The 25922-nt window shown below is 41.9% G+C and overlaps 1 protein-coding gene across 1 annotated transcript in view; it reads left to right on the top strand.

Moving 5' to 3' along the window:
- Positions 1-25922, top strand: part of tenm1 (teneurin transmembrane protein 1) — a 332218-nt gene that overhangs the window by 124887 nt on the left and 181409 nt on the right. Inside the window, exons 5-6 of the mRNA XM_015052017.1 lie at positions 70-308; positions 21245-21418. Of these exons, the coding sequence (XP_014907503.1) occupies positions 70-308; positions 21245-21418 (413 nt within the window). The remainder of the gene's footprint in view (positions 1-69; positions 309-21244; positions 21419-25922) is intronic.

Here is a 25922-nt window from a genome sequence, read left to right as displayed (position 1 = left end):
TGCCCCTTTACAGATGTCGCTGGTTTCTATAGAGTGAAGTCTTTCTCTCTGTGTTTTCCTCCCCTGCAGACATTTCCTGTTCAAGCAGGGCTCGGGTTCATCAGCCCTCCTGTCAGGCGCGGGGCAGGGATACCCTCTGACTTCTGGGACGGTGTACTCCCCGCCGCCGCGGCCGCTCCCTCGCAGCAGCGTGACCAGGCCGCTGTTTACCTTCAACAAGCCTCACCGCTGCTGCAACTGGAAGTGCACAGCCCTGTCTGCCTCCCTGCTGACCCTCACGCTGGCCCTGCTGCTCACATATGTCATTGGTGAGTCACTGCTGAACTGTTGTACCTTTTGGCTGATGAGGTTCATTGGAGCCCTGCCTCTTAAAGTGGCACATTAAATCTTCAGGAAAGAATCACGTAAACGGGAAGGTTTTATTTTATTTATTTATTTATTTATTTGAATTCGGACTTCTTCTGGTGAAGAAATACAGGAACAACAAACAAAGAGAAATAAACAAAAACGGGGCGATCGATATGCGTTAGGAGCCAGGCGGCTGAAATTTGCCACTGTTGTTTTCGAGCAGTATTGTATTCCAAACGTGACCCTTTGTAGAATACTTTAAATTGCAAATTAGTCGTCCCAGACCAAAGCACTGAAAACCAGTAATTATCCTGTGATGACTACACACAAACACACGCCCACACACACAAACACACACACACACACAAACACACGCACACACACACACACACACACACACGCACACACACACACACACACACACACAGGCAAAGGTTCATTTAGTGTTTGTCTTCGCCCCCCCACACACACACACATCATCATTGCCCACAAACAACTTTCTCATTAAATTCATGCCATTCTCGTGTATTTTTAAAATCTTATTCAGTCCACGTTCGTCCTACTACTTCATGACTTTACACTTCTTTATTATTTAAATATTTTTCCTACAATTTACCTAATACTCAATCAAAAATGTCATTCGGTTTTGGTCTTATTACTTAAACCTCTCATTTTGTTCTGTTTCTATTAACCACAGCATGAAAAATGCCATTAATTTGGGATATATATATATATATATATATATATATATATATAGTTCTCTAATTGCCAAACCGAAAGAAACAAAAACCAATTAAGTTTGGTTATTATATGCTTACTGGGAAATAATGTTGCTGCAGTATAGGTTATTTCAAAATAAAAGACCAGCATTTAGAGTTTGACTGAAGCGTCCAGTTGAAACAACTAAACCAACAGGGTCACAATACAATAAGAAACTGGCTACTTAAATGTGTCCATAATTATTTACAACTATAAACCACTACATACATGTTTAAGTACAGAATTAAATTATGTCATTATGTTCTTTTATTACTATTTTAATGATAAAAAAAACACATTATGAATGTATTTTTTTTATTTAAAATTTTCATAATATTAAGTCTCACTTAATAATGCAAAACATTTATTACAGGCATATAGATGCAATCAGTCAAGGTCAGATTCAGTGTGAATTTACAGTTTGTGTTTTTTCTGGTTATTTTTACTTGAATAATGTTAAAAATTAAATGAAAGACTCATTCCTACTGCATTGCATAATAAAAAATTGTCTGTATTATAATTCAACCTCTTGGTCAAACTCAGTGTTGCACTTCCTGTTGCCTATTCAGGTGTTCAGGGATGTATTTTTATGAAAGGTCACGTTGCTCCGAAGTCTTTGAAATGACAGAATTATGCTCCAAAGGAAGGTTAGGTTCTACGAATCCATAGTAACGACAAGGTACAACCTGTTTTTTCTTCTTTTTTTAAATCTTTGGCTTTATGTGTTTAATTTCAGGATTCATATTCATCTCTTTGAAATGTTGTCACAGCATTGCTTTTGCTTTTTTTCATTCCTTCAGGTGTATTAGTATGAAATCATATATGCTAAACAAATTCTTCACATTCTATTTAATCAATATGTCCAATATTAAAGTGATACTGGAGAGCTGAGTGATTATTAACAACATGGCTGAGATATCTTGATCATTTGCTTAAAGGAGGAGATATTATATATTTTCCAGGCACATAGTGCCATTCTGCAGCAAAATCAATTAACTTTGCTACCTTCAGTTGTTATAAAAAAATGCTCCATATATAAAACGTAGCAAAACTTTCACTTTGCAATTTGGCGATGCACAATTGGCCTGTGTCTCTTTAAGAAGCTCCTACTCTTTCCAACACATCCTTCAGCATGTCATCACTAATCCTGTCATGATTTTTACTTGACGATAAATCGTTCCAGAAGGTATCGCGATAAACGATGATATCGTTGATTTGCGACAATCTTCAAGTAACGGCATAATAATGCAAGAACGCGTTCTCATAGATTGATAAACTTTAAATTCTACTGAACATTTAACATTGGAAGGGGAAGACATTTTAAGTATCCAAAGTAAATAAACAAAACGACAAATAAAATAAGTTTTGAAATCTCTGTAAACAAAATTGGGCTAGTTGAGGCCAAAGCACCAGACTTTTGTCATCCAGTTTTTGGTAAAAAGAGAGAGGCAAAAGAAATAAAAAACTATAAATCATGTAAAAGAAAATGTGTGAGTTCATTTGAATTTATTATGGGATTTATTGTTTATTGTGACAGGCCTAGTCACCACAGCAGTACTCCTTCTTGATGCTGTTTGCAAGCGTTCTTATGAGCAATAAACTGAGAAGTAGATTTTATCATAATCTAAGTAGATTTGTTCAAATTGAAGAGGTTTAAAAGTTGGCTAGTTGGTGTAACTTCTAATTTAAAACACCTTTTCTTTTCCTTCCTCTTTACAAAATTACTCTATGTTTTGGTCCATCACAGTTTATGGTTGAAAGGTGAAAAAACATATAAAAACACAAATTATACAAATACTTTTATAAAATATTGTATATGATGCCATCATATCCCTAAACCTTAACTTGATTTCTTCTGTAAATAAAACATCTAAAGCATCCTGAGTCACACCCTGTGCCGTGTTCTGTACCAGTCGATCCTTTCCCGTTACGTCGGTCTTCCTTAACCTTGATCGGGCCCCTCTGCCTCGGCTGTTTGGCCCCCCTCCGCGGCCCCATCCGCAGGTATCCCAACCTCTTCACCTTGCCAGTTCATTTCCCTCCTGTGGTGGCGCTCAAGGTCAGACCTGGAGCGGGCAGGGGTTTGCATTAATCACACACACACACACACGCACGTAACAGACAGACATCACACACACCCCGGCGAATCCATGCAGATTAATCCCCAGGCTGAGCCATGCTATTCCATTAATGTCCCAGCCCCGGTAATTAGTGCATTAGCGAGAAGTGTGAGCGATGACTTGGAGATGACACCACCTTTTAATTGGTGTCATGCTCCTCTCCTGTTTGCTGGTGATTGATCTTCTTATTGACGTCACCGCGGCGATCGCGCCGAGACGTATGGGACGCGAGCGTCAATGACACGTTCGCCTGCAAATCAACGAAATTCAAGTTGTGAAATGCGAAATTCACGTTGGTCACAGACTTAATGTCTTTGTCGGGGGGAGGGGGGTTGGGGGGGGCGCACACAGGCCGCCACATGATTAGGTTCATTACATAATGATTCTGCAACTTTAATGAAATAACTAGGAGCCGGTGACAGCGAGGGGAGAAAGAGAATTTACCCCGGTGTGGTTTTGCCATCATCAAATAACCGTTCAGATTTCTCCTGGATTTATTGATTTCAAGTCAGTCCCTCATTAAATCAAATTTAAGCGGAGGATTTATTCGCATTATCATAATGCAATTCAAAAGAAAAAAATCATTCATTCTGCTTAGAGAGCATGATCATTTTTTTCCGAATATATTCGCCGCATATCAGGCTGACCTCATGCACCGAGGTGGGTAGTTGTTGCATGCTAAATATATTAGAGCTATTAAAAAAAAATATGTTCAATTTATTTTCAATTCATTGTGTTTTACATTGAAAACAAGTAAGCAGTTTTCAGGGATCTATGACAGCATAAAAAAATCATTAAATACATAAATAATAGCTTCTTCTTCTGCAGAGTCCTCTTGTCTGCCATGTTGCAACAGGAGTAGCATGCTAATTTACATCATGTCAATACTCCACTTATTGATAGTCATTCCCTTAAGCTTTTGGCTTTTTTTTGCCTAAAATTGTTATATCTCTGACAGATTTAGTTATTATCTATCAAAAAAATCTGTTTCCGAGACGACTTGCGACTGCGATCTGTCAAAAAATCGACCGAGCTATACTAACGTAGTAGCAGCTTCCAAAAAAAAAAAAGAAAAATCTCTATTTCATCTGTTTTTGTTTAGATTTTGACAAAATGTTTCAGAAGAATCAGACTAACAATATTTAATGGCAACTTCTAGCCAGTTTTTACAACACTTTGGACAATTCATGTTTTGCAATCAGTTTAAAGTCTTCGAGTTTGGAAAGCTTCGTTGTCATCTTTAGCCGCTTCCATGTTTCCTGCAGATATGATTATTGGAGCAAAAATCCTCACTCCATCTTTTTCTGTATCCCTAATTAGTGTTCACTTATTTCACTTTAGCCCTTTCTTGTCAAGAAAACCTGTTCTGTTATGATCGACAAGGATTTTCAGGCAGTGTTAAGATGGATGCTCACCAAAAAGTCAATATAAAGGTTGTACTGTGATGTAATCTTGATCAAACATTCAGGACTTTAAGGTTTACTGGCACTAAAATATGTAGTGGCAAATTAACTTTCACCTTTTGCTTAATGTAAGTCAGAAAAGTGAAAAGATGTTTTGCCTTAAACAACAATAACAGAATTGATGTAAGTTTTGTTTGTGTGAAAGGGGTAGATACAATGACTTCCTGTCAGTTTCGCACTCCAAAGTCTGCTAACTGAATCTGGGCACTCCAGACATTTAATACAAATATGAAATATTCCCTTACAGTTTGTGCCAAGCTGGAATCAAACATCTCGGCGTTGGCCGCACTCTTCCCCCTTGGTAAAAATCATGTTAGTGCAGCTGTTACATTTGGCAGATCTCTTCCCCCGGTTTTCTTTGTGACGTCGGGCCAAAGCTGTCTTGCGCTTGCAACAATCGCCGCCTGCTTCCTGCGTGCAACGGAGCTCGCCACTGATCTTACATGCCCCTCAACAACACACCGAGTGATCGCCGGAGTCGGCGTCGGGCCCTTCCGCAGCCCGTTCCGAGCACGTTGGCGCGGCGGCAGCTCTTCGAGTCGCACCTCCTCGGATTTATTTGCAGCCTTTTAGTGCCGTCTCCGTTAAGTTATGTGGGTTCTTTATTAATTTGGGGGTAAAAGTAACTGGGCAAATAACGAGGCAACAATATTATGGCTCATATTAAAGTTTCTAATTAACACAACAATAGGACGACGCGTGATTGCTGAGATAACGCCGGGCCTAAGTGATTGCAGCGCGTGCCCCCCGTAGTGATTAGCGAAGGCAGTCCTCTTTTCTTCTTCTTCCTTTGCTGCCCTCTTTCCACTCCTCCCAGACCCCCTGGTGTTGCAAAGGCTGTGAATAGCTTTGTTAATTTGTTTATCCCCCAAAGTGCCCCTCCCTGCTGCAGTCGTAGCTTGTTATTAAGCACAACACGGCCATCAGATATGAAGAGCCGGCATCGCGGCGGCGAGCGTGCAGGGGGCGTGGGAGGGGCATTAAAGGAGAGATAGAGGACAGATTAAGATTGGATCTGTAATCTTGAAGAATATTACCGCTGACAGCGCTACCTGTAACTCCACTGCGGACGCTCGGGCTTCATTAAAAATAAAAAAAATAAAAAATGTAAATCATTTGGAGCATTTTCCATCACAATTAACGTCTTTTCGTTTTAAAAAAAAAAAAAAAAAAGTTGAGATCTTCCCTCGCTCGGTCGTATCCGAGAAAAGTAGATTCGCTTTTGAATGATAACCGTCTCTATGGCAACAGGGCGAAGCTCCTGACGCAAGGGAAATGAGCTAGTCAGCAGCACCCTGCAATCCAATAATCAGCACCAAATCACATTTCAGCCAATTGCGAGCGCGCACGCACACACACACACACACACACACACACACACACAGATACAGACAACTTGTGTTGTAAACCAAGATCTTCTTTATGGTTCTGCTGGGCGCTACATGTTGCTCCAGGGGACCTGGTATTTTCGCAGAGAGCCAAATGAGTCATTAGTGGCTCAGAGTTTATTACTTTAATGTGTGTTGTTTTTTGCTTTTTGTGTTTTTTTTTTCTCCCCCCCTCAGTAAATCTAGTTTCACAGTTTGACGGTGAATAAGCTGCAGAAGCCGAATGTTAATCGCAGAGGTCAAACGCAGTGCAGGCTCCAGCTGCAGACGAGAGTGGAGGGGCGGGGGAAGAAGGGCAGGAAAAAAAAAAAAATTGTTTATTAGCTACGGCAAATGATTATTTCCTTTGAGATAAATCTGAAGATTACCTCCTAATTAAGTTTTCCGGACCCCGAGGTGACACCTTGCAATGATTGTTGGGAGCGAGACAGAGGTCTGGAGCTCAAGCACATTCAGAAACAAATGATAACAGCGCCACACTTATCTTGTTAGAGAGGCCCGGTAAACATTTCACATTTACAGTGCCTCGCAAAAGCATTTATCCTTTTTCATAATTTTTAAGCATCACAGCCATAAACTGCGTATTGCCCGGATTTAATTGGCGCAAAAGTAGTGCATAATTGTGAAGTGGAAGTAAAAGGATTCCATTTTTTAAAGTTGTTTTCAGATAAAAATCTGAGGCACAGTTTGCATTTATATGCTGAAATCCATCGAAGCCTCCGTGTAATTTAACCAGTAAATGTAGCTGTTTTGCTCCTTCTGGCCTCAGGAGTTTGCTGCACAGCATTAATCTGGAAACAACATCAGCTGTATTGTTACTTTTTAAATTCAATGTAAAGCAAGAACAGTTACTATACAGAAATATATTGTGTAATAGAAAGAAAAGTGCTAAAACCTCAGCATTGGTTTTTAGCACTGCGCAATCTTTCCCTCTCAAAAAAAGTAAATGCGACCAGTACATGTCGCGGACTTTGACGGATTAACTGGTTTCGCATATTTAAGAGTCCCGTTTTTAAATAGTTTTAATTTACCGAGCAGATAAGTCCTCAGTGGCTGGAGCTGAGTTGTTCCTGCTTAATCTGTGTTTCTCCTCCAAATGTCCTAGCATGGCTCGTCTGTCTCAAAGCTCCGAGCTTATTATAGCTTATCATAAGTGAACTGCTTGCTCAATGCTTGTGCTGCATTGTTGACCATTCTGGCTGCGAAGTCGAGAAACCGCAATCAGGAAGTGAGGAACATGTAATATCAACAATGCATCTTAACCAGGAGAAAGCACACCTTGAGGATTGTCGTGTTTAACTGCGAGTCCTACCATCAAAATCCTGCCATAAGTTTTAGGAATACACACTATACTTGCCTTTACAAGCACATGAGGCGTAATAATATCTAGAAGGTTTTAAGGCGGTTTACAAGGTTTTATTTTGACCGTTCTTCTAGGAAAGCATTTGTTAGGTCAGACGCTGATGTTGGACGAGATGGCTTGGCTCACCGTCGCCTCACTAAGAGCGTTCTGTCAGGCTGAGGTCAAATCCAATATCTAATATTAAACTGAAAACGTTTGAGCAAAACAAAATCAGGTGTTTAGTGAAAAAGTTTTTTAGCAATAGGAAAGTGAAAGAAAATTAACATTCTTAATAGTCTGAACATATCGCTTAAATAAATCTATTGTACTGAACATAAAAGTTTTTCAATTTTTAACAGTTTAATAGACACACTCTTGTCACACATTGATTTAAATATTTTATCCCAACTATAAACTCAGCATTAATTTTTTGCTTTGTGCCACTTCTGCATGATTCACACACCTGTTTATGTACCTAACCAAGTTTTCATTCAAAGTGTATGATTCTAAAGCTACAGTAAATATGCAGCTCTAACTCATAATGATAAAAATAACATGGGCTTATATCTAAACCCTGAAATCACGTCTTTTTCCCCTTTGCTTTAGCCACATAGATGCATAGCACAGGCTGTTATTTTAGTTAAAGCTGCAGTTATGGGATTGAATTGACTAAAATAACCGTATGATCACGTTTCCAGTTGCTAGGGAGCTTTTTAAAATAGAACAAGGCAAACTTTAACAAATCAAAGGGTAAGAATAGAAGAGAGTCGAGGGCAATTATCGGGATTTGTAGCTTAACAGGTTTGCTTCAGGTTGTCGCTTTTAGTTTGACGGACATGAAATTATTAGTCGAGCCGACCGAGTTGGAAGCTTGAGCAACACTTTGAACGCTGAAGATTCGCATTAGATTGAAATCTTTGCCTCAAACTATTTCAGAGTTTTGAAAGCGTAGAGCTTTGCTTGTGGGAATATAAATGTAGGATGTGGTTCTAATGTGAGACAAAACAGTGAGCACGCTACCCGGCACAACCGCCCCAGGCTCATGTACGTTTTCTTTAAAATATAATATGCAGAAGGTTTCTGTAGCTGCTGGAGAAGATTTGGACACTGGTAGAGCCGACGTAAGAAACAGGCTAAGATTGATATTGACTACACTGAGGCCAAAACGTCGTACAAACATTAAAAAGTGATGGATTGTGCAGGCACGTGTCACAGGCCATTTAATTCATGGCTGATTTGCGAAAGAAGGTTTTATTGTTTAAAAAATAAAATAAAAGTACTTCATCACAAAATGTGGAGTAGGAGCAGCAACCGAGTGGGAGTGAAAAAAAAAATAATCTAAAGTTTGAATTTATTGCTTCATCTTTCATATAAAAAGTGCTTTTGATTACATTTGAAGTTTTGCTATAGGTGCAATGTAATTACAGTAAGCACATCTCAGCAGAGAGAGCAGAGCAAAATACTCCTTGGGCTGATTTTTTTTCCCCTTCTTTCTCTACAAGTACAAAAGACAAAGAGGCAAAGAGTTTGAACAAATCCATCTAGGGCCAAAAACGTGATAAATAAAACGACAGTCCAAGTGTAAATTGGAAAAGTTCAAATGTTTTCTGTGGAGAAAATCCACTACTTTTATTTACTTTTATTGAACTTTGCCTCAGTGTGTTTAACCACGCACTGCAACCCTTCAGCAGCCACTGCAACAAAAAAAAGTATGCATAGAAAACGTTTAACTTTTTGGAAATCCCTTCTAACTAAAAGTAAAGTAGAAAAATAAAGCAACCAGCATATCATGGCATGCAGCCAATGTGTGTAACCAGAATATTTGGTTCTTTAGGCCAGTGGTTTAAAGTCTTTCAAACTACAATAAAATAAATATCCAATGTGCCAACATGTTTTCTCGGTTAATTTATTTCTAATTTAGATATTAATGTGAAATTAACTTTAGATGAAATCCTCAACTAAGGATAAGGAAGAAACAAATTAATTATAATTAATGGACACATTTGTTTTTGTTTGTTTTTTAATCTGGATCGCATGTTACTTAATACAGTGGAAAAACAGCAAAAAGCGTAATTTTTAAAAAGTATTTAATACTTTGTGAAAAATCATTTTTTGTAATAATTCGCCTCAAGATGTCTCTTGTTTGGAGAAACTGACCCACTTTTTCATGCAAACAGTCCTCTCACCTTGAAAGTTTTCACTGCTTTCAGTAGTTTTAAATCAATTTCACCGCATTTCCATGACTGTTTTTAAATGCACGTTTTGAAGTAAATAAAAGACGGATGGATATGTAAAAATTCAAAATAACATCAACTTCGCAAGGGCCGTTTTCATGTGCAGATCCAAAAACCTCTTTACGTTCGCTTGAGGTGTTTGTTTTATACTTTTTGGCCTCACATAGCCGGTCAGCTTGTGACATCACCGGTTGACACGATAGAGAAATTACAACACATAGCAACACATTCCTGAAAACCTCTCAGTTTTTCTGAGATGTGCGGTCCATGCTAGTTAGCATCCCATACTTCCTGTTTATTACAGCCATGCATAATGCCAACATCTGATGAAATTACACTTTGTAAAGTTTGGTTTATTCGCTGTAAGCCAGTAGTTGGAAAAATGCCTAATTTATGTTTTGTTTTTGTTTTTTTCTCTCCTTATTTTAAAGATTTTCTCAAAATTGACATGATAAACTACGGAGCCCTGTAGGGGACATAGGGAGTTTTTCCTTTATCTTTTGCGTTCCCTCGCAATAATGTACTTATCAGTTCATGCGGCATAATTTAATACTGTAAGCCATTGTACTTTCTGCTGTAATCTAAGGTTTTCGTGTATTAGTATCAGTCCCGCACCATGATAACACCACCTCCAAACGTCATCAATGGTGTTGAGGGTTTGGGCTGATACTCAGTGCCGTTCCTAATCCAAACATGATGTATGCATTGACATCTAATGAGTCCAAGTTTGGTTTAACTTAACAAGACTTAATTCTCCCAGTAATTAGTCGGCTTGTTCAAAAGTGATGCAGCAAACTTTTAATGGGTATGTTTTTTCTTCAGCAGTGGAGTCTTGTGTGGGGAGCAGGGATCTTTTTACGAACAAACGGTCTATTTTCAATTGTTTGTTTTGTTTGCATACAATCTGTATGTTCCGAACTTATTTATTAAATGCTTCTTGTGCAATATATTGATAATGAGGAAAATATTAATCATGCTCACGACTGGAATTGATCAACATCAGTTCTTCCATGAAATATGCCTGGACCAGAATCCGTCCGCCTCCCCAGCCATAATGGCATAACTCCAATAAACAGCAGGAATTACTCTAATACCATACTACAACGATCACGGTCCAGTAGACCAGGGAATCAATCCAGTTCTGTTTCCCAACTCAGTAGTGCAAAGTCCAAAACGATGCTCATCCATCTCCGAGCCTCCAGGACTTCACAGCTTCAAATATCTAATTTGAAATACAGCATGACATAAAACAGCAGCAGGCGAAAATCTCAGTAAAACATGACTTGTAGCATTCGCTGTGGCAAACTTGTAACTTGATTTACTGTTGAACAAAAACTGGGATTTTATTAGATTGTCATTAAAAAAAAAAAAGAAAAAATTGTGACATTAATCATCATATTGAAATAACTTGATTCCAGTGTTCAGACTGACCGCCCTGGTTTGTAGTTTGCTGTGTATTTCGCACAGAAGCGGTTGGGGAATCGGTGCCGTTGCACAGCGGCGGCGCGCTCCTTCAGCCCGCATGCAGAGGATTATAACCTGTTCTGATAACAGATGGAAGGCAGGAGGTCAGTGATTGTGTACAGAGGTAATGTCAGCGGGTCGGCTGAGCCCGGCTGACGGCTGTCAGAACGAAGCCGTCGAGGTGCTGATTCGGCGCGGCGCCTAATGAAACGTTGCCTCCCATCAAAGTTATTTAAACAAGTGGCTGCCTATTGTCTGCAGCCGATCAGCGGCAATCTTCCTCCTCCATCGCGCGGCTCTGTCAAGGGGGGCAACTGGCAACCAATTATCTACTCAGTAATGCTGAGTGGGTCGGACTGGCTGCTGCAACTTGTTTCCAGTAAGTCCTGGAGACTCGCGTCTATTAGGAGTGTTCTGGCTCGGCACACTGCAGTTGGACACAAAAGCGCTGTCAGAGAGTGACTCAATCACAGCCTCTGTGTTCGGCGCCGTGTAAAAAAAGCTTTCATGCTCTTTATTCCAGCAGATGTTTTTCCAATCCCTCGCATAATTACAGCGCGAATATGCGGGGATTTCACCTTTGACACGCTATAAATGTTTTGCAACTGTGCGTACGTAGGCGTATTAAGATAAACGTGAACAATGTTGGGTTTTTTTTACAGTGTGTGTTCTGCTCAGCGTACTGTCTGCAAATGGATAATTAGTCTGCTCCTGCAAAAAGGGTAAAAAAAGCAAACATTTGGAGGAAATCCTTCCTTTTTCAGAAAGTTTTTACATACCGTGTTAATTTTTTAATTATTTTTTTTTTAAATCAATTCTGTTTGGTTATCTATCTATCTATCTATCTATCTATCTATCTATCTATCTATCTATCTATCTATCTATCTATCTATCTATCTATCTATCTATCTATCTGTCTGTCTGTCTGTCTGTCTGTCTGTCTGTCTGTCTGTCTGTCTGTCTGTCTGTCTGTCAGAGGACAGCTACTTGTGAACTAAGATCTAGTCACACATAAATTATTATTCAATATAAATTATTAGACTTGACCTCTGAAGACACTTGGTTGCTCTGGGTTTTATTTAAGAATATCAGAATATGCACACAATACTTTTCAGATTTTGATGGGGGTTTTTTTGTTTTTAAGAAAAGAGAGTCGTTTTTTGTGTAAAGATGCTACGTGGGAGAAAATGGCACAAAATATTAGGTTGAGGTTGTAGAAGGACCAATGCAGTCCTCAACCAGCAGAACAACGGCATTTAACCCTCATGAAAACCACAGAAGAAGAAAAAAAAGAAAAACAAGCTCCTCTTAAAGGCACAACACAGTTGATTAACTGTAGATCAACCTTAGGAAATGACTGAGCCTGCATGTCACCACATTATTAAACTTAGCCGCAAAAATAAATCATCTTTCATTTTCATTTTCGATCCATATACAACTGAGTCGTAGTATTTTGTCTTGGTCTACCAAATAAAAGCCAAACGTTATGTTTTAGCTGTTGTGGTTGTGACACGATAAGCACCAAACGTGAATTATATGACTTTGTTATACCTGAGGTTTCATGTTTCTTCGCATTAAAGAAAATGTGTGTGAAAGCCAGCTGCACCCCGCCTGCTGCTTCATGCCTCATTGGTGCCGGTATTGATCGGTCCACTTTCTCTTTGTTTCCACTCCTCTATTTTGGTCGTCTCCATGCAGCTCAGAGAAACCCGCTGGCCTTTGCTAAAACTGCCCTAACAGCCGCACGAGGCTGCTGTGGTAAAATCGCTTTAAACGGCCAGACAGACGGTGTCCAGGAGGCTCTGAATGGTGAGGGAGCCCTTTGGTGAAATGTCTCGAGAAGGTCAGAGAGGCTGCTCGGAAAATAACCCAGATATCTCCGATAGTTCACCGCGCTCAGGCACGGAGAGCGCGCGCGGCAACTCGCATCCGGATCCAATTTCTCCCTCTCTCTCATGCCTTCTGATATGTTCTCCCACCGACACAGTGACAAACCTACGCACGGGCATATTTGGATTGAACCGCACAGTATGCTACCAACAGTGGTGGTGGGCGGTGTCTGTTGGAAGGCCGGCGTTACACGGCACAGATGTCCTGCCCGTCCAAACGAGCCACGCACTTTCTGCTCTCGACATGACTCAGCTATCGGAAAGGGGGGTCCGAGTCAGTGAGATGGGCGAGTAGGAGAGAGGAAGATGAGGCGGAGGGGTAGGGGAGGCAAGTGACAGAAGAAAAGAGAGAGAGAGAGAGAGAGAGAGGACGCGTGATCGGATCTGAACTGAGAGAGAACAAGAAAAAGACGCATGGAGGATGCAGCTGTGTTGTGCGCGGATGCACTAGCTCTCTGGCTGTGACTAACCAGATAACGGCGACGATCGGGTTCGGCTTGGCAAACAAACACGACGATACGCGGCAAATCTCTCCAATCGAGACGAGCGCCGGGTTCCTCATCCACCCGCGTTCTGCCGCTTCATCCCCTTATCCGAATGAGGCCTCGTGTTCAAGAGGGGGCCAAGGTCAAAGCGTACGAGTCGCCGTGTCTTCAGCGGCAGATTGAGCTCCCGAATTAAAATGTCAGAGGACTCGGCGCTTATGCATGCAAACAGACACACTTAAACAGTCATGACAGTGGAATTAGTTGCTTTCAAGGAGTTGATGGAGGAGTGAGGAGGAGAAGGGGGGGGGGGGTGAGGAGCCACTTCAGGATCTGCTCCTTTTCAGAGTGAGGCGTGGAGGGCAGGAGAGAAACCCCTTCCTCTCCCCCCCAGTACTCTGATGTTAAGTTGGACTCAGATTTATTTTATTGGCTCTGAAGTCCCTTCTCTTCCACATTTATTTTCCTTATTTGTCTCTCTTCTCTCTCTCTGTGTGTGCCTGTGTCTTTCATCTCTCTCTGTTCTGCTTTCTCTTGTTCCCTCTTTCTCTTCCCGTCCCTCAGAAGTTTAGGCTTAGCTGGAGGCTGACACAGCCACACACAAATTCTGATGAGCAGCTGCCTTTACTGTATATATGCTAAGCCACGCGCCGACTCTAATGACAGATGCTCTTGAAAGCGTTTGCTGCCGGGCAGAGCGAGTTGTAGTCTCTGGTTGTCAGATGGGATCTGGTCTGCGGTTAGCTAGACGCGAACGCGGCGATCGGCGCGCTTCGGCTCGTGCGAGAGTATTGATAAATCATTTTAAACTGACTGCAGCGCTACCTTGGTTGAAATGCATATCGACGGGATGGTATATTCACAGTCAATCTCAGCCATTGTTGCCCTGCAGCCAAGTCCAGGACCTGCTCTTTGTGTAAAAGGCATTAAATTGGTTTGCACGAGCGCAAGCGCGCGCACGCGAACGCGCGTGCTTTCCTTATCTCCTACTCTTTCTCTCACCACAAGTGTGAAATTTAATCATCACTTGAGCCCACAATCCTTTCTATCTCATCTCGAGGCACACACAAGCCCGACAACAACAGCAACAACTGCAGCGATGGCTGCAGCTCAAGATTATTGCTGCCTCCAACAGCTCAACCAGAGCAGACTGTCTGGAAAGCTCATCTCCTCCCAAGCTGTTGTTTAGAACGGCGCCATTAAACACGTTAAATTAACGTATCTTCAGCGCTCAGTCGTTAATGTACAGTTCCTACCTGCTGACTTTTCTCTTTTTTTTTTTTTTTGCATTTTGATGTTTTGCAGCCCTCGGCGACGGCGCGTTTTGTTGAAATGTTAAGCTGCCACTGCCGTGTGTCAGCATGGCGGACGGTGTGTTCAAGTCCCATCTGTCTTCTTTCAGGATTTCTTCTGGTTCTTCTGTAACGGCCACATTTGCTGCATGACTAATAGTCATTCTGTCGATACATTTCCTCACCTGAGCTGTGGGTGTCTGCAGCTCCTCCAGAGTTACTAAGTGCCTTTTTTAGCTGCTTTTCTGAATAATCACTTGTCAGCTAAGGCAAAGCAGGGCAACTTTTGGCCAAAGGCAACTCAAAGTGCTTCTAGAAGTTAATAAAGTTAATAATATGTCTTGAAATTGGAGACTAATAAATTTATTTGAATTAGAATATCAACCATTAAGGTAACGCACACCAAAACAGATTTTGATTCAACAGAATTTAAATAGAGTAAAAAACTAAGTGAAGAGTTAAGGTTGTGAGCGTTTAAGTTAAGGTTACGTCTTGCAGTTTTTCCACGCTCTTTCTATCTTCAGAGTATATTTTATAAACTAACCCTGCTTTAAACTTCTAAACAACTTTGTCATTTAACCTTCTGGTCTTCACGATGCCTTCACAGACCAGCTGTTTTTAAATATAAGCTGAATCTATTGACTTAATGAGGTCAATTTTATTTGCATTGTATATTTCAGCAACAGTCAATTATGAAACAGGAGATAAACTTTGTTGCATTTTGTCTAACGCCGTCATCAAAATCATCAACCAAACTCACATCATATACATTGATCAGTATCTCACTCACGTCTAATCAAAGGCGACTCTTGGTGGGTTTTTAAGGAACTCAGTGTTTCGGCTGTTTTGCAGTTTTCTGGGTGTTTATTCCAGATCAGCGGTGCATAGAAGCTGAATGTAGATCCGCTGCTCTGGATCCGCAAATGACTATTTGGACCGTCGACAGTGGCTCTCACTCAAGGTAAAATGATAAAGGAACAAGTGACGTCTTAAAAATAGATATAATAACAAAGTACGTCTTAACTTTTTCAGTTTTTCATGAAATAATTGCATTTAATTTCCACAACAGAATGACACTGAAAGTGCTAATCATTTTTATTTAAACCTATTTTTCTTGACATGAGGCTAGAAACTGTGCAAACACAACATCCTGTTTAAGAAGCTGTAGCCATCTTTTTTTTTTTTTTTTTGAAAGACATCTTGATTTCAAAAAGTTAAAAAATATGAATAAAATTAGATGTCTTTTAGAAAAAGGCCAGGTATTGCTTGTGTCTCTAAATCTGTTTTATTTTGCTGAGGGACAAAAACGTCTTTTTGGATTGTAAAGGTTGCGGACCTCTGGTCCGTCTGAAAACAAAACAAAATCTAATTCACTGAAGTTTTTTTAGTTTTTGAATGTGATACAAAACAAAAACCAAAAAAAAAAAAAGAGCTGCACTGTGCTTTCTCTTGCGATCTTATTCACAGCTCCAACTCCTTCTTTTCTTCTTTAAGTGTGTCTGTAAAAGCCACATCAGGCGGGCTCTGTCTTTGAACGCTGAACTGCCTCTCGGTCTCTGCCGATCCCGTGTTCCTGCCCTCACCCTCAGCACTCGTGTCTCGGCGGGGAAACCGAGGGTACGGCGAGAACCTCCCCCCGTCCCCGCACCCTCCTTCAAGCACCACTGTCCTATTACCTCTGGCACTCATCTCGCTGTCACACTGATCAATGATTCATGTGCGCCAAGGCCCCAGCCTGTTAGCTCTCTGCACTGCTGCTTATTGCCGCCACTCTGCCTGTTCTCTTCCCTTTCCCCCGGTTTATAATGACTGGACTCACTCTGGATCTGCCTCTGACTTGCGCTAGGGTTTTTTTTTTTCTTTCTTCTCCATCTTGCAAAAGCACGAGAGAGTCAGAGATGGATACAGAGAAATGGATGGACGGACAGGCATGGTGATGAGACAGGAACACGCTGAGCGCATGCTGCTCACATAAATGGCCGCCCGCTGCGTCCCAGAGTGTTTCTGGGTGACTGTGTGTTTTACGTGTCCGTGCAAAGGAGAGGGGAAATAAAGAAGCAAAGTTGAAATTCGTCTCAGATGTTGTTTCGACTAAATCTTAATTGTTCTTACAGAAGAGCAAGTCGTTTAGTCATAAAAACCTCTTTGAGCTTAGCTCCACGTTTATAGCACATACGGTAAATCTGTCCGCTATTCCCAAATGTCATGCTAACTTCCAAGTTGTCTCTTGTGGCTGTTTACTGCAATGACAGCTTTATTTGTCAATTTGCCCCGCAGTCCTGGAGCTAGAGTAATATAAGGCCTGGCATCGATGCTCAGCTGTGGATTAGTTCAGCCCTGCGTGGGAGTTTTGATTCACTAGCGTCGGGCCTTTGGAGATCGTCAGGTTTGTCCTTTCGTCTAACTAAATCCCGCACCTGCAGTTGCTCGTTTGACAACATCAAACTCAGGACATAACTGTGGACTATATTATGGTTCGCAATGGCAAACGCTGTCAAATCATCTGAGCCGACTGTTCACACAGCATCGTTGGTAAGCCTTCACTTGGTCGAGCAATACGGCAAAAAAAAAAAAAGTAATAAAGTCAACTTTTTTTCATAGACATGGATTAGAGAGTTTAGATCAGACCTAAAACAAATTCAACCCAACCCCATAGGCCAGACCCCAGAGTGAACCCCACATGGTATTTAAGATTGTTATGGTGCTTATTCGTTTCCATTTAAAGCCACTATATTGCTCAATGAATTTCAGTTTCCTCTTGTTTACGTTCATTAGCTGACGCGTTTCGGTTCCACAGTGTGCTCTTGTGCCTCCAAATTGAAAAAAATACTTACAATAATCCGCACAAAGTCTGATCAGTGGTGAACTTTGCTTTTCTCTTAGATCCAAGCGCAAATCGTCCTGGATGTGTGATTGATGGGAGCGGAGCCACATGCGTATGCAGCGCACTGCCCTTGTTACGCTCTGGTTTACTTTTGCACCAATTGCGTACTTTCTTTATTTCCTCAACATGTTAAACTATCTTCTGTTTTATTTACACTGAAACAAGTAGATTAACAGAACTTTATGCTGCAGGCGTATTAAATGCTCCAAAGAGCCCGACTCGACCCAGCCATCAAGTAAATAATCTGAACTTTCAGTCGGGCTCTGGCCGTAAAGCTAAACTCTAACATGAATACATTTCTATTGCCAGTCATCAGCAGCTGTTAAGCCAGACTCCTAAGCCGTTGCTACGCTACTCTGGATATTTAGCAAAACCATTATTTTTTTACAGTGTAAAAAACGGTAAAAGTCGTAGTAAATACGACGTGACAACAATGAAAAAAAAAACGCTATAAAATTGCAAAACAAAACGTGGTAATGCATAATTCCTGTGGATCTAACCAGCAGTTTTACACAGTTTCTCTGACCGGCGAAGCGGGCGGCACGTCGGCTCCGGTTGGCTCTTTGTGATGTCAGTGGCAGCTCATCAAAAGGGGGCAAATGAGATATTCCTCCTGTCGCACAGTAATTAATCGCGCAACAGGCCCTACCTGGTTATGGCAGCAAATTGGACCAGCCATGACAATTATAAAGAAACTAATTAAACGAATTAGCCCCCCACCAAGCCTGGGAGCACCCCCCCTCCCCCCACCAGCCTCTCGGACGCAGACACAAACAGTTGCAGTAGAGAGGAGCAGATGCCGACCCAAAATACAGGCGGACCTCAGGACGAGGCGCAGGCCAAAACCCAGAAGCCCCTCCGGGTCTGATCCCTTACCAAAGCATGCACAGCTACTAGCTGCGGCAGCTTACAACCTGGAGGTACTCAGTTTAATGCCCCAAAACCGCCTGACCAGGTGGAAAACAATGACCTCACTGGTCTTAACAGAAGATATATTGTATCCTCCTTGTTCCCTCGGTGTTTCTTTGGGTGTGCGCGCATGTCTGGCGCCTGCAGACGCCAAGTGTTCTTGCGAAAGGTTAACAGCCATGAAACAAGAGAGTGATGAGCAAGAGCAGGATCTGAAGGGCTTTTAAGAAGGTGTGGAGTGGTGAAGAGGAGAAAGCAAGAGAGCTGCTAAGGACTGTTGCTTCAGAGTCCTGCCTGGAGTGGCTTATGCTCGGCTAAAGGAGACGGCAGTGCTGGCGTTGGCGAGGGGAGGCGAGGTGGCGGTGGGTTATCCGGAAAATAAGAGGACCAAGAAAGGCAATTCAGAGGAGAGGAAGTGAGAAGAATGCCAAGCGGCAGAAACACTAACTATGTTCGTTTGGGAATAACTTGTCATACCTCACAAAGCACTCTCACAAACTAATTTATGAACCCATGATAGGCTGTTCCACTCCAGTGCGGAATATAATGCGGTTCGAACAGCGATGATGAATGCAAACCCATATTTGGCGCCGCAATAGTATATTTTATGTTTAATCCTAATGAAGAGAGCCGATAATGGGCTGCAGCTTGAAGGAAATCTCCGCTGGATTCGCTCTCCTTCCGTCGCCCTTAAATAAAAGTGTGACGCTAAGCGGCGCCGGTGTGTTTTCCTGTCGAGTTTCTTTTCAGCCCTGCTTCGTGTCCTGCACCTGCCTGTCCACGACGTCGACCAGGTGGTTGGAATTGATTGTGCTGAAAACCAAATCCATGAAATTGAATGTATGAGGCAGATCACTTGGTGTTGCTGTTTGACACACAGTTTTATTTAGCAGTTCCTTCTTCTTCTTCTTCTGCTTCTGTCAATGAAATGACTCATCACAAGCCATTTCACAGCAGCGTGTTAATGAGAAAACCCCAGACTCCACATCTTTAAACACAAGACGGAGAAACCGCGTCGGAAATCGAGAGATACTTCAATGGGAGGCGCCGAGGTGCGGGCGTGGTGCGTACGCGTCCGGCCTCATCATGGCTGACAGTTCAATTAGTCTGAACCAAACGATGCATGGCGTCTGCCTCTCGTGGCGCTTAGTAATCGTCAGAGTTTGTGCTTCGAGGAGCTCGCATTATGCAGGAGTAGATAGCTGAACCCAAAGTGGTGTGAGCCACTCGGACCTCGCGGCATCGAAACGCAGGATCTGCCGATCCCAACAGATGACAGGGGGTGAGAGGTGGTCGTGTTCAGGAACTACCACGCTTTGGTGACGCTCTGCTCTTGGAGTTCATCGTTCATTTGCTGTATTTTGTAGGAAAAAAATAATTGTATGTCCTTTTTTTTTCTTCCTTTTTTGCTTTCCTCTGCTTCAGTGGAAAGTAACTGCAAATGGCTTTGAACTATCTGGAGGTTTAATTAGGCGTTCCTCATCAGCAGGGGATTGAGTGTGGGTGAGGTAGTGTGTGTGTGTGCACAGAGAGGTGTCCAGGCTTGCACGCTTTCAAAGAGCAATGCAGTAACGGGACGATGCGATTGTGTTGTTTTTACTGTAAATAATTTGGGATTTGTTTTTTTGTTTTTTTCTCTTCTGAACAGCCATTTTGAGGCGAGCTGGCGTCTGGCGCCTTTTTCTGGGCGTCGGCAAATCAGCAGGCAGGCGGCGGTAGACGGCGGAGACGTTTGAAGTCTTTAGAAGTTTTGCACCTTGATCTGCATGCAGCAGCCATCCTCTGACTGCCACCAGCACATCACAACTTTGTGATTTGAGTCTTTGCTTTTGTTTGATGTTGCAAATGTGTCAGGAGAGAGAAAGAGAGAGAGAGAAAAAAAAAGAACCTGCAATGATGTATTTCGTTCGCTTTGTTCTTCCCACCACCAGCAAAGGCACATAACCTTTACAGATTTTTTCAAAGTGCTAAACTAAAGCAATTTTCAGGCACAAACTCTGGCGCAAAAGAAGCCCGAGATCGGTCGGACGGCTTTTACTGATAGCCTTGCAGGACGCTAATTAATTTCTTTTAATGGGCGCGGCGTTGGTTTTTCTTATTTGACAGCATGTAGGATTGTTGTCCTAGTAAACACTTTTACAAGTGGGAGGGGGAATCCTGTATCCTCCTCACCCTTTGTTGTTTAAAAGCCCCATATGGATTGTGAATCGGCAGCAGCTTTCAAAGCATCATTAGTCATGCATAAAAGACTGTGTGAACGCTTTAATACCGGCCCTAGGCTCCGGCTCTGAAGATCTGCCTTAATTGCCCACCTCTGCTGCATTCGGTGGTCACGTGCACACGTAGCGGCGCACAAGTCGAGTCCGTGTGCGACGCAGACGGTGTTTGTGTGTATTTGCTAATTGTCCATCGCTCGCTGGCACTAATAAGCGCGTAAAGAGACTGAGTGCTCTAAGATGGGCATTAAACGAGATTCAGACACACCCCTCTGCATGCTTTGAATAATGATCCTTTATCTCTGCTTTTCTTTTCCCCCTGTGGCTGACACACTTTTTTTTCCCTTCTTTTTCTTTTTTGCTCTCTGTGTGTGTGTGTGTGTGTGTGTGTGTGTGTGTGTGTGTGTGTGTGTGTGTGTGTGTGTGTGTGTGTGTGTGTGTGTGTGTGCAGCGGTCCACCTGTTAGGCCTGACTTGGCATCTGCGGCACGGTGAGAACCAGCTGTATGAAAACGGCCTGAGTTCAGCGGACCATCAGCAGGAGGACCGCGGCAAACTCCGACCTACGAGCTCCGTCCACCTGCTGGACACACTCAACCCTGAAAACACGTACATGGGTGACAGAGGTGAGGTCTCTCTCTCTCTCTTTTTCTCTCTCAAACATGCACACAGACACACACCTACTCAAACCCACACACTCATTGGGTGTGAATTAGCAAGACCGTCTCACTGAATAAGGTCATTCGGGGACACACAGTGTGTCCAAATTGTATCCTTCGAAGGCGGCACTTGAAGACAGATTACGTTAATGTGATGCAACGAAGGCTGCTCCAAATGCGACCAGCATTTGCATTCCAAAAATGGGGCCGGTGTATCCTTCCGAGGGTTCATTGCGGGCCATACGGGGCGTTGTTGGTCTTATGACAACTGCGGATGACACTGGAGCAGAGTACAGTTTTGAAGTATATTCAAATCTGGTGTTAGAAAAATTAAAAGTCCGACGGTGGTCGTGTTGGTGTGTCTTTGTTATTTGCATAGCTGTAAATTTGTAAATTAGCTAAGGCTACAAATATTGTTGTGTTCTGCTTTTGTTTATACTCAACACATGAAATTGTACGTATCCATAGTAACTTGTACTTTCAGGACCTCTGTAGCAAGTCAGCTCCATTCCGTGTCTTTTTGCACAGAGTTTTTCTGTAAACGTGACACTTGTGTATTTCTCTAATAAAGTTGCAGATCATATTTATGTTGCACATCAGCATATGTTTACAGGTTAAATAAGTCATTGTTTTTCCATTCTCTAATTGACTCAGTTAATCTGCAGCTGTGTGGTGGCAGAAAGCATTTCGAGCTTCGCCCGACTGAGCTGAGTGGGTATAGTATTTGTCCTGCAATCAGAAGGTGGTTGTAGGTTCAATTCCAGCTTCCTTCTGTCACATGTCAGTTTTTTTTTTTTTTTTTTTTTAAAATTAAAGATTTTTTTCCTTGCGCTCATGTTTTACAAAGGAAATGTATATATTTTTTAAACATAATTTACACCAAGAGCTGCAATAAGCAGTAATTTCAACCACAGCTTAAATGACAAATTATCATTCAATTCAGTTCAATACTTTTTTACCCCAAAGTGGGAATTAGTGAGTTGCTGTCGTAACTCATATCATCCAGGTATCTTCATAAAATTTTTGTGGATGTTGGCAGGAAGGATCTCCAGTAGCAGTCAGTCTTGCAACACATTTAAAGAAGCATCTGACTGAAGACACATTTGGTGTATGATACTTTCAAGACTGCCAAACGCGAACGTTATGCTAACAGCTTAACATCTGGGAAGCTGATATGATATTTCAAGTATCCTAGATGACATAATCGTTTGTTTTTGCTGTTCTCCTTCAGCCTCTGTCTGGGTTGTGTGGTTAGAATGCTGGGCAGAAAGACACTGGAGTCAGAAATATGATCCTCGCCCCATTCTGATTGATGGAGGAGACAGTTTGAACTTCCTTCTTCGGCTCTGAATCCATCGAGTCCTCTGGGGTCGGGGGGTCATAGTCCAGGTGTTATTTGAACTGCTGGATCCACATGTACAAAACAACCATGCCGTTGCCATGGTTGCCACGTTTTGTCTGAAAGTAAAAAAGAGAAAAAAAATATTTTCAATTTCACAGCATCTAATGCCAAAACCAAAACAATTAGGAACAAAAGTCTACAAAAATAACATTTTTAACATAACAGAGCAATTCCATCATTCGTCCTCAGTGAGTGGTTCATTTCTGTTCAATTAAATATTACTTTAATTTGCATCATGTGCCAGATTTTATTTCTTAAAATATAATGTTAACCTGTTAAACTCCAACTGGGCAAATCTGGTGATAGGATAACTATTTTGTGTGCGCTCCACAAATCAGGTCGTTCTGAAAATGACGGAGCAAAGTCATTTTTAAAACAAACCAATAAAAAGTCCTGTTTCCCTGAAGCAAAGTGTGGAGCAGCACAAACATGGAGTAAAAGGGGCTCAAGTCAAGATCGAACTTTTCAGCTCATGAAAATGAGCAAAGGCTAACACTGCACATCATTTTGAACTCAAAAACTCTGGGGAGAAACACGGTGGTGGCAGTGGCATGCTCTGTGGATGCTTTTCTCCTGCAGGACGTAGAATCTGGTCAGGATGGGGAAACAATCCCGTCTCTAGGTGAGCAAAACTGGGCCAAAAAATAGTTGCAAATGCAACAAAAAAAAGTGGATTCTACAAAGTAGTTATCGAATATTTTCATGTCAGTTTTATTTTTATTTAAAAAGTGCTCAGTTTTCTTTCGACTTCAGAATTGTACGTTACTTTCTGTCGACCCATCTCTTAAAATCCCATTAAAAATACTATTTTATGGCAGCATCATATGAATAGTTTTTTTTTTTTTTTCTTTTCATTTCTTAAAACCACTTGTGCTTTTTAAATCCACAAATGTACCAGCTAAAAACTAAGAGCAATCTTTCCCGAGCACCAGCAGTGATTTCTGTAGCCTGAGCACCGTCAGGGCTACGCCGTGAACTGGAAAACCTCCAGCAACCAGTACTACGGCCTCCCAGTACACAAGCTTGTAGAACATGGCAACATGAAGGGATGGCATGACACAGCATCCCGCCGGTCGTGTCGGGCCGCCCATTCTGATCGTCAGGACTTTCTGCGGTAATTTGATGGGTTTATTAATCTTGACTGGGCCGTGGAATTCCACCTCGCGCAGCGGGACTGAGAGCGAGCTGCCAGCTGTCTAGCAGAGAAGGGAAAATCAATCAGTCCTGTTTATTTTCTGTGAGGCGTTGCTGTCACTTTGAGGGCCAGAGCTCAAAGTGACGTCTGAGATGTTAGGTCAGTTAATTTGTGTTTCATTAAAAAGGGAGAAGAGAAAAAAAAAATACAAGAGTTTTGTAGCCTCCCGGGCAAGGCAGGCTCATTGAAAATTAGCATGTGTACCCCAGCGTTGTGTTCCAATCAAGTCTGATTGGAGCCAGAGCTAATAAATTTTGCAGTCATTTATCGTGTAACTGAATGCCAACAAAACACTCTCCTGTTCCCCTCAAAAAAAGGCTGACAGATGTTGGGGGAGGCTGCATGTGTTTCGGCCATTGTGAAAAAAAGGCTATGGGGATGATCAGAAAAATAAATCCACATTGGGCTGTATGTCTCAAGAGAGTCAGAGTCAATACAGGACAACCCTTGATGTTTTAGCTAACATTTCCTCTAGACTGGAGCATACAGAGAAGGGGGTCTTTCAATATTTTTCTTTGGACAGTCTTTCTAGATCAGCCAGTGTCTCTCGTATGCCTTCGGTGCTTAAAAATGCTGTATATGTAACAAAAATGACATAAGAAATTTAACTTCACAATTTGTCGCCTTGAAATTGGCCTCTGTCTCTTTAAGAAGCTCCTGCTCTTTCCTGCGCTCCGCTTTCAGTAAGCCTTTGCCAATGTTTTCACTGGCGTTTCACTGAAAGCGGTTCATGTCCTAATGTGCAGTTCTAACAGGTGTTTGCTAACTGCTGCTGCTGCTGCTAGTCTGGAGGAGCTAAGTGGAGGAGTGCTGCTCTGAGGAGGAGCTCTGTGGAAAAGGCAGCACCTGGTGAGACCAAGAGTTTTTTGCAAACAAAATGGCTACCAAAAGGATTTCTCAAACATGCATGAAAGAATCAAGGCAACACTCCAGGTATGTTTTTGATGTTGGAATACTGCGCCTTTAAAAAGCGCCAAAAGCACTATTGTATCTCTTCCAATGGTGTATCTCCACCATTGGAAGAGAAGCAGGCCCAAGGGATCGTAGCTCCATCACCGTACTTAACAGTAATTATGAGGTGAGACTCCATGCAATCAACCCTCGCTTCTGAACAGCAGATAAATCTGTAAATAGGTTTTGTTGTCGGGGTTTTGTTGTCTCTTCTGCCCGTAGCACATGGCTCCAGGTAAATTTTATGGTTATAATGGTGGGATTGAGGCTTTTTACTGGGCATCACTCCCAATCAACCTTTGGGATGTAGACAGGGTCTAAAAGTTTAACAATGAACTTCTGGGATTATTTTTTTGCCTTCCTTATTGTCCTCCTCACAATGATTGGTGGCATGATAATATGCCACCAATCTAGTGACTGGTGGCTAAAAGGAAGAGGCCACTATGTCTTCTGCTTTGGCCAAAAAAACAGAAAGTCATAAATAACTATGACTAAAAGCTCCTGTTAATCAAAAAATAATAATTATGAATGAAAAAATGGCTTAAGTTTCAAATATTTTAAAGGACTCTTTTTGGGGATGCCAACGTAATTTAGAAGAAAATTTCACTATATTAAGGGGGAAGTGTTATGTAATATCAACTTTTTTTTAGCTTCACATCATCATAAAGTTATAATGTTATTACCTCATCAAAAACGTACCTGGAGCGTCGCTTTGATTGTTTCATGCATTTTTGAGAAATCCTTTAATCTCCATGGCAACCCATTCAGCTGTATAAAACACCTGGTGGGACCGAGCGCCACCTTTGAGGCCCAGCTCCTCCTCAGAGCTGCAGTTTCTGAGCTTCCGCCTCACAGAGCAGCCGTTAAATTACGTAGTCAGATTCCTTTTCATTCATATTTGATGATTGATATATATATATATA

Source organism: Poecilia latipinna, unplaced genomic scaffold (genome assembly GCF_001443285.1).
Source record: "Poecilia latipinna isolate Pla-1442-1.1 unplaced genomic scaffold, P_latipinna-1.0 Scaffold1081, whole genome shotgun sequence".
Lineage (NCBI taxonomy): Eukaryota > Metazoa > Chordata > Actinopteri > Cyprinodontiformes > Poeciliidae > Poecilia > Poecilia latipinna.
This window is presented reverse-complemented; position numbering and strand designations above follow the sequence as displayed.